Source organism: Ctenocephalides felis, unplaced genomic scaffold, assembly GCF_003426905.1.
Source record: "Ctenocephalides felis isolate EL2017-DRISC unplaced genomic scaffold, ASM342690v1 CF-g0.4_SCAFFOLD_01886, whole genome shotgun sequence".
Lineage (NCBI taxonomy): Eukaryota > Metazoa > Arthropoda > Insecta > Siphonaptera > Pulicidae > Ctenocephalides > Ctenocephalides felis.
Genome location: NW_020538040.1, coordinates 109767940 through 109776019, shown reverse-complemented (window position 1 = coordinate 109776019; position 8080 = coordinate 109767940). Strand labels below are relative to the sequence as shown.

General features: G+C 30.3%; 1 protein-coding gene across 1 annotated transcript in view; it reads left to right on the top strand.

Moving 5' to 3' along the window:
- The first annotated feature begins 6096 nt into the window (after positions 1 to 6096).
- The window catches only part of LOC113375684 (annexin B9-like), a 29273-nt gene continuing 27289 nt past the window's right edge, over positions 6097 to 8080 (top strand). The window contains exon 1 of the mRNA XM_026615619.1: positions 6097 to 6258. Within this exon, the coding sequence (XP_026471404.1) occupies positions 6097 to 6258 (162 nt within the window). The remainder of the gene's footprint in view (positions 6259 to 8080) is intronic.

The window sequence follows — 8080 nt, the reverse complement described above, 5'->3', positions numbered from 1 at the left end:
ATAATTAATGAAAGTTAATCGTGCTGCATGAAAGAAAGAAATATAATTAATAACTTAACAATTATCAGAAACTTAATAATATTTTACAACTCGGAAAAAAATGTTAAAGCAGCACTATTGAATGTCGACTTTCAGAAGGCCTTTGAAGTAATGTCCCACGAATACTTATTCAATGTTCTCCAGAGTATATCAATACCAGACAAAATAACTGACGTCATAAAAAAATTATATAAGAATGCTTCATCAAAATTATTGATTAATGGACATTTATCACATGGATTTAAAATTGAAGGTTCGGTTAGACAAGGATGCCCTCTATCGATGGTTTTATTTATAATTGGACTTGATCCGTTATTAGAACTACTTGCTGATGAATTAACGGGTCAAAAAATTGGAAATAAAGATATAAAATTATTCGCTTATGCAGATGATGTCTCAATAATTATAAAATCATAATAAATAAATTTAGGGCTACTTTAAATATATAATTGTCAAGAATATTGAGTCTGATACAAAGATCTTGGCATATTAAACAATTTGCACTAGCAAAAATTTGGTATATTGCGCAAGTGTTTCTACTGAGATTAAAAGATGCACAAAAAGTAGAATCACTAATTCGTTATTATATGTGGAATGGACACAGAATAAAAATAAACCGTCAACAGCTTCGATTAAAATATAGAAAAGAAGGACTCAACCTCGTAGCAACAAAAGAAAAATGTGATGCTTTACTTATGCGAAATATAATAAATCAAATAAAAAAAGATGACGTCAATGAAATATTTATAAGAATGTTGAAAGAAAAGAAAAAATTGCCCAAAATACTCAGAACCAGAGTAGAAATTATTAATAATAATTTAGAATGGTTAACAGGAAATCCAGTAACCAAAGTAATTTATGAAAAATTATTGGAAAATTACACTCCCAAAATAATAGAGACAAAAAATGAATATAAATGGAAAAAGATTTGGGTTAATCTAGAAAACCGAAACATTCCATCAGATTGGAAATCTTCATTATACTTGATAGTAAATGAATCTTTAAACATGAATGAAAAATTACACAAAATTAAATTGAATAATACTCAATTATGTAATAAATATAATAAAATAGACAATATTATACATTACCTAACTGAATGTGGTCGAAGAAAGTATATATGGAATTGGGTGAAAAATAAATTAAAGGAATTAAAAGTTGGAATAATCGATGATGATGAATTAATTAAGTTGGACATAACGATAAAACTAAAAGAAAAGGAACATGCAATTCTGTGGTTAGTCTCAGGGATTTCGCATAACATCCTTCAAAGAAATGACGATATATTGTTGATCGAAAGAAATTTAAGAAGCAGAAGACAAGAACTAATTAAAAAATACAAAAATACTTTTGGCATATATTTGCAAAAAATAATTTAAGAAATTTTTATAACATTAGAAATTGTGATATTTATTTATGATTCTGTTTTTAGTTATATTTATTTTAGTTATAAAAATCTAGAATTAATTTATAATTTGGTGGCTAATTTTAGTGTTTTTGTAATTTGGCTTCTTATTTGTGAAATTATTGATCATACCATAGACTTGATTTCTTGCTTGTTGTGGTTTTTGAAGAAACTGCAGGAGGTCTTGATATTTGGGAAACTCACCTTGATAAAAATGCTCGAACTTTTCTTGTAACAATGGATCGAGTTTCGAGAATGCTAGTGACGTTATTAGGAAATCGTAGGAGGTCTTGATATTTGGGAAACTCACCTTGATAAAAATGCTCGAACTTTTCTTGTAACAATGGATCGAGTTTCGAGAATGCTAGTGACGTTATTAGGAAATCGTAGGCATCGGAAATATTTAATTGAGAGAGCGCTTGCACCGCGGTATCGAATTTTTCAAGAAATAAATTTATTTGTCCAGAAGAAATGATTTTAAATGATAATAATTGATTGAATTAATTTGTGGCTAAAAACGTTTATTTTGTTATTTTTTGATGAGCGCTTCCCAAAGAATTTAATAATTATTAGCGGTCGGTGGTATCGAATTTTTAACAACGGACACTATAATACCCCTTTTAAAAAATGGAAGTTTGATACATTATCTAACTCGGTATTCTCATGAATTAGTGAATTAAAAGTTTCATAGAATAATGGCCATTGGTGAATATCACCTGAGATTTTGGGTACTTCAATGGACGGTAATTATTGTTTGGGAATAATGTCTTTAGTTGAACTATGCACAATTTTATTATCTAACAATTTTTCAGTGTGTTTTATTTTAGCATAAATCGTACACACACACATACTTTTGCAAAATTTCGTCCCATTCGATTCAGAATGGCTTGAAACGTCAAGAAAACATAAAATTAGCAAATCGTTTTTTTTTTATGAAAACATTAAATTTTCCTTCGGGAAGTTATTAATACTAGTGGGGCGCATGGCATCGTGTTTTAAAGCAAATTGCTGGAACTTCCCGTACCGTGAGAAACGAAAATAATCAAGAATTGTTTTGAAGATTTTCAAATATATTATTTATTATAAATACATACTGTGAATTTATAAGTGCTTTTTAAATTGGGCGTATTTTATAAACAACTTATGTGTACGTTTACAAGAGTCTACTTTTTTAAACTTGATTTTTTTGATAATTTAGAAATTTTTTAATAATTTAGAAATTTTTTCCTTTAAATTTCAAAATATTCTCAAATTTTTGTAAGACATCATTTTTTTTAATTCTTCAATATTTAGTTTTTTTTTGAAAATGATGAATAATTTTGAAATTTTGAATTTTTTGAAACTGATTTTTTTTGAAAATTTAGATTTTTTTATTTGAAAATTTTCAAAATTACTAAATTTTCTGTAAATGCATTTTTTGCACACCAAAATGTTTTTTGAATTAATCGAATCCGTTTTTTCAAAAACTGCTTAACCGTTTTTAGACCTTTTGCGCTCCATACCTCCGAAACAGCAAAATTGCCTTTTGCAAAAACGCCTCGTCATCGAGTACGAACCGAATGTTTTTTTAATCATTCAAATCGGATATTCCATATTGACGAAAATGTCGAGAACACTTGTTTGAACCATATAAATAAACTCCAAAATTAAAAATCTTGGTACGGAACTCGAAAAAATTTACACACAATGTTTACACAATATTAAAATTTCTATAAAATATCTTTTAATTTGATGTACATATGTCCAATAAACATTTTTGACCGCCAAATGACATTTTTGAATTTATTTTTATTGAGAATCCATAACCGCTGGACCTGCCATCCCAGAAAGGGTTTTACCAGTTGTTGATTTTGTCAATACAAGTAAAATTTTTTTGAATTATTAAAATCGGACGCTCCGTTCTCTTATAGAGTTTCCGTTTTTGCTGGTTTTTGCACCGTATCTTTGGAACGACTAGACTTGCCCTCGCCAAAAACTAATCAGCACGGCTTCTTATCAATACAAATCGAATAACTATATACGTGAATTTTAAAATTAAAAATCTTCGTACAAAACCCAAAAAAGTTTACACAAAATGGGTACACTTTGGTAAAATTTCTATAAAATATCTGATAATTTGATGTACCAATAAACATTTTTGACCGCCAAATGTGTAATTTTTTAACTTATTTTTGTTGAGAGTCCATAACCGCTAGACTTGCCTTCCCAAAATCAGTTCATCATCTTGTCAATACAAGTAAAATGTTTTTTGAATTTTTATTATTAAAGTCGGACGCTCCGTTTTCTTAAAAACCGAGTTACTATTTTTGGCACTTTTTGCCCCGTAACTTTAGAACGGCTAAACCTGTCTTTGCCAAAAACCAATCAGCACGTCTCCTTATCAATACGAATCGAATGTTTTTTGAATTATTTACATCGGTTGATCAGTTTTCTCGAAATCGTCGACGAAAATTTGTATCTACACACACACAAACACGTCTGTGTGTGTGTAACGTCTAAACACTGAAAATTCAGTATTTAGACGTTAGTTAATCTGTACACACTAGAATGTAACAAAAAACTGTCAAAAATAATTAGTTTAAATGTTCCAGTTATTAATATATTCATTGTAATTAATGTGTAATAGTGTAGTGTATTTTTGTATAATTAATTTTCTATTTTCCACTGAATGACGGTCTCGACGAAGACCGAAACGGATATGGATAAATAAAGTATTTCAAAACTACTTTAGTTTTTTTTACTTGGTGTTACTGCCCAAATCAAAATAACTCATCAAAATATATATCATCACCAAACTCACATACTTCAAAAATTGGCAGATACTGATACGGGGAGGCGTGAGGTCAGAACACGGTGATTGATACTTAGTGTATTGGCGTGGAAGATATTTGAAAAGCTCGAAATGTTCCCGGATTGTGGCTGATGTCGAAGTGGAAAGGCAAAAACAAGAAGAAGGATCTTTGGAAAACCAAAAATTGTGATGGTAAAAAGTCTTTAGTGTTAAAGCAGCAATGAAGAAACTAATACCAAGATCAGTTTACGCTACTGGATTCAGCTACAGGAGGAACAGAAGGTAACAAAGATTTACCTAGGAATATCTCCAGAAAATCTTTGAAAATGAATTTAAATAATGTAGATCTTACCCAAAATATAATGAAAGAAACCACAAGTACTATTTCTTTTGCGAATAGTTTCGAGTTTCTAATAGACAGAGATAACATGGACATGAACGATTTTCAAACAGTCTCAAACTAAAAAAGAAGAAGAAATTAAAACAATAATAACAGTAATGAAAATGCATCCATTAAAAAGTTTCTACAAAAATTTTACCTATCATTATCAGAAGCACAATTAATCCTAAAACTATTAAGTATGTAAACGACGCTACCAAAATATTATTTACTCTTGAATACATGCATCCATTCAGACATAAACTTTACACTACCAATATAAAAGAACATAAAATTATTAAAAACAAACTTAAAGAAATAAATCTTCTATTTTATACTCTTTACTCCACCAGCGACAATTTCTCTAAAAAAATTACTATTATTGGACTGAACCCACACATTGTAGATACGGAAGTTCATGACTGTCTAATTGAAAACAACATACTAGTAAAAAAAATTATTCAGCTCAAGAAAAAACACTCGGATGAGCATACAATCAAACTACCTATTTACATAATAATACTGGACAATAGTCAGGATATGAATACTCTAAAAAATATGAATAACATCAACGACCATCTTTTCAAATGGGAGAACTATAAACCACTAGACATTAAACAATACAGAAAGTGCCAAACAGTAGGTCACGCTTCTTACAATTGTAAATTAAAATACAGATGCGTAAAATGAACTGAAGACCACTTACCAGGACAGTGTAACAAAACTAGCAATGAACCAGCAGAGTGTATCAACTGCAGAGAAAAACACTCTGCGAACTATTCACGTTGTGAATACTTGCTCAAGTACAAAGAGCAAAAGAAAAATAAATTTGCAAATTCACCTCATGTGTCAAAGGACCTATTCTGCGGTCATCTTCGAGGCAAAAGAACAATGCAAATCCAGACCCCAAAATCCAGCTATGAACTCTTTGGCAACACCGGACATTAACACGACAGAAGGGATTTTAGCTGCAGCAAAACATATAAAATCAGCATTTGAAGATCCAGATGTGGCAACAATATTCAAGGAATTATACACATTATCGACAGCCCTCAAGGCAGCAAAGACCTATAGTGAAAAATATCATTTAATACTCGACTCATTAAAATCATGGCCTTGAACTAAACCTATAGCATTATTATAATTTACTTTAACGCAAGAAAAATCGAGCTGAACTTATTGAACTACTTGAAGATAAGAACATAGATATAGTCCTCATAAATAAGACACATTTACAAAAGAAAGATACTTTTTATATTAAAAATTACAAAGTGTATAGAACAGATAGAGAAACTCTTCATAAGGAGGTACAGCCATACTTGTCAGACGTTGCATTAAGCATAAACAACTCAACTTACCAGAACTGAAGTACACTGAAGCGACTGCCATGAATATATTTATTAAAAATTCTAAACTGACAATCATTTCTATTTATGTTTCGTGTAACACATGAAAGCTGGTGACTTCAACGCCTAACAAGCAATGTGGAAATGTAGAGGAAATAATAACAGCGGCAACAAACTATGCAAATATATTAATAATACAGTAAATAATGTTCAGCTGTATTATCCAGATACTCCTACTAGATTTGCTCAATGTGTGCATCATAATAATAGTACTATTGATCTGGCTTTATCGAAAAATGTACATATAACAACTCAACCGACATCTCTACCATGTCTAAATTCGGACCACAATCCAGTCTTCTTACAAATAAATAGCAAATAAACCGTCTATGAGTCTGACAATACAACGTATTTAAACTACGCAAAAACCAATAGGATTCTATTTAAAACTAGCTGTAAGTGGAATTCTGTCTTAAGGCAATTAAGGCATCGTGCCTTAAGGCAAATTGCTGGAACTTCCCGTACCAAAAATTATTATTTTTTTAAAAACAATTAACATTTTTGAAAAAAAATTACTTTGAAAGAATAAGATTTTTGAGAAACTATAAATTGGACAAACAATCACTTTTTTTAAAAAAAAAAAAAAAATTTTTTAATTTTTTTTTTTTGAGAAATTTTTTTTTTTTTTTATTTTGACATATTGTGGAAGATCTGAACTTTCTTTTCAAAGCAATCGTACTGCTTTAACTGCATAGGGACAAAATATAATACGCGTAAGCCGTCTAACGCATAAGCATTGGTACGGAACCCATAGGAATGTTAACAAAATGTATACTTATTGTTAAAATCTCTATAAAATATCTGATCATTTGATGCGCATATGTCTAATGATCATTTTTGACCGCCAAATGGCTCATTTTTTTACTTTTTCCTCCATATCTCCGAAACCGCTAGACCTACCTTCATGAAAATTATATCGATTCTTCATCTTGTCAATACAAGTGAAATGTTTTTTAAGTGAATTATTTAAATTGAACGCTCCGTTCTCTTAAAAACAGAGTTACCGTTTTCGGCACTTTTTGCCCCGTATCTTCGGAACGGCTAGACCTGCCTTCGCCAAAAACTAATCAGCACGTCTCCTTATCAATACGAATCGAATGTTTTTTTAATTATTCAAATCGGTTGATCCGTGTTTGCGAAATCGTCGACGTAAATTTGTATCCGCACATACATACACACACATACATACATACATACATACATACACACACACATACACCATTTTTTCTAAGGTATGCCAAAATGTTCAGAAACCTCTGAAACGTAAAGACATATAAAAATTTTCATTTTTGATTTTTTTGCGATTACTATAACTTGCCCTACGGGAAGTTAAAAATTAATAAACTTAAATATCAATCGCATAATGCAAATAACTGAAGAAGAAGACTTAGATAGAGCGGTCGAACACTTAACAAACTCGATAAATAACGCTATTAAATTAACTATTCTTTTTAGTAATCCACAATAATATATTGCTGACTGCTTACCGCAAGACATAATAAATAAAATAAAATTTAAAAATCAAGTAAAAAACTTTGGCAAGTTTCCAAAAATCAACACCTAAAATCCCATGTGAATAAGCTAACAAAAATAATTCATGTAGAAGTATGGGAATATCGCAACAACTGCTGGACTGACAAGCTGAACAAAATAAATACATATCCGAATGATATTTGGCCAACTATAAAGCGCATCACTAAGCGACTTCCACGAATACCTGCCCTTGATTGTGATATGGGGATGGCCTCAACAGAAATTCAAAAAACCGAAGCACTAGCTAAACAAAATATTTTAATTACCAATTAAACAAATATTAAAAATAATTACCGATCAAATTCCGACAGTCAAAACACCTTATTTTCCCAAAAAGTAAAAAATGCAGTAAAATCATTCGTTTCTAAGACTACTTACTGTAGATCCAAGACAAAAATTGTTACAGTTAAGAAAATAATAAACACACTGAAAACACTCAAAAACAATAAAGTCCCAGGTCCCGACGGGTTGCAAAACATCATAATTAAAAACTTGCCGCATAAAGCATTGATACTTCTAACAAGAGT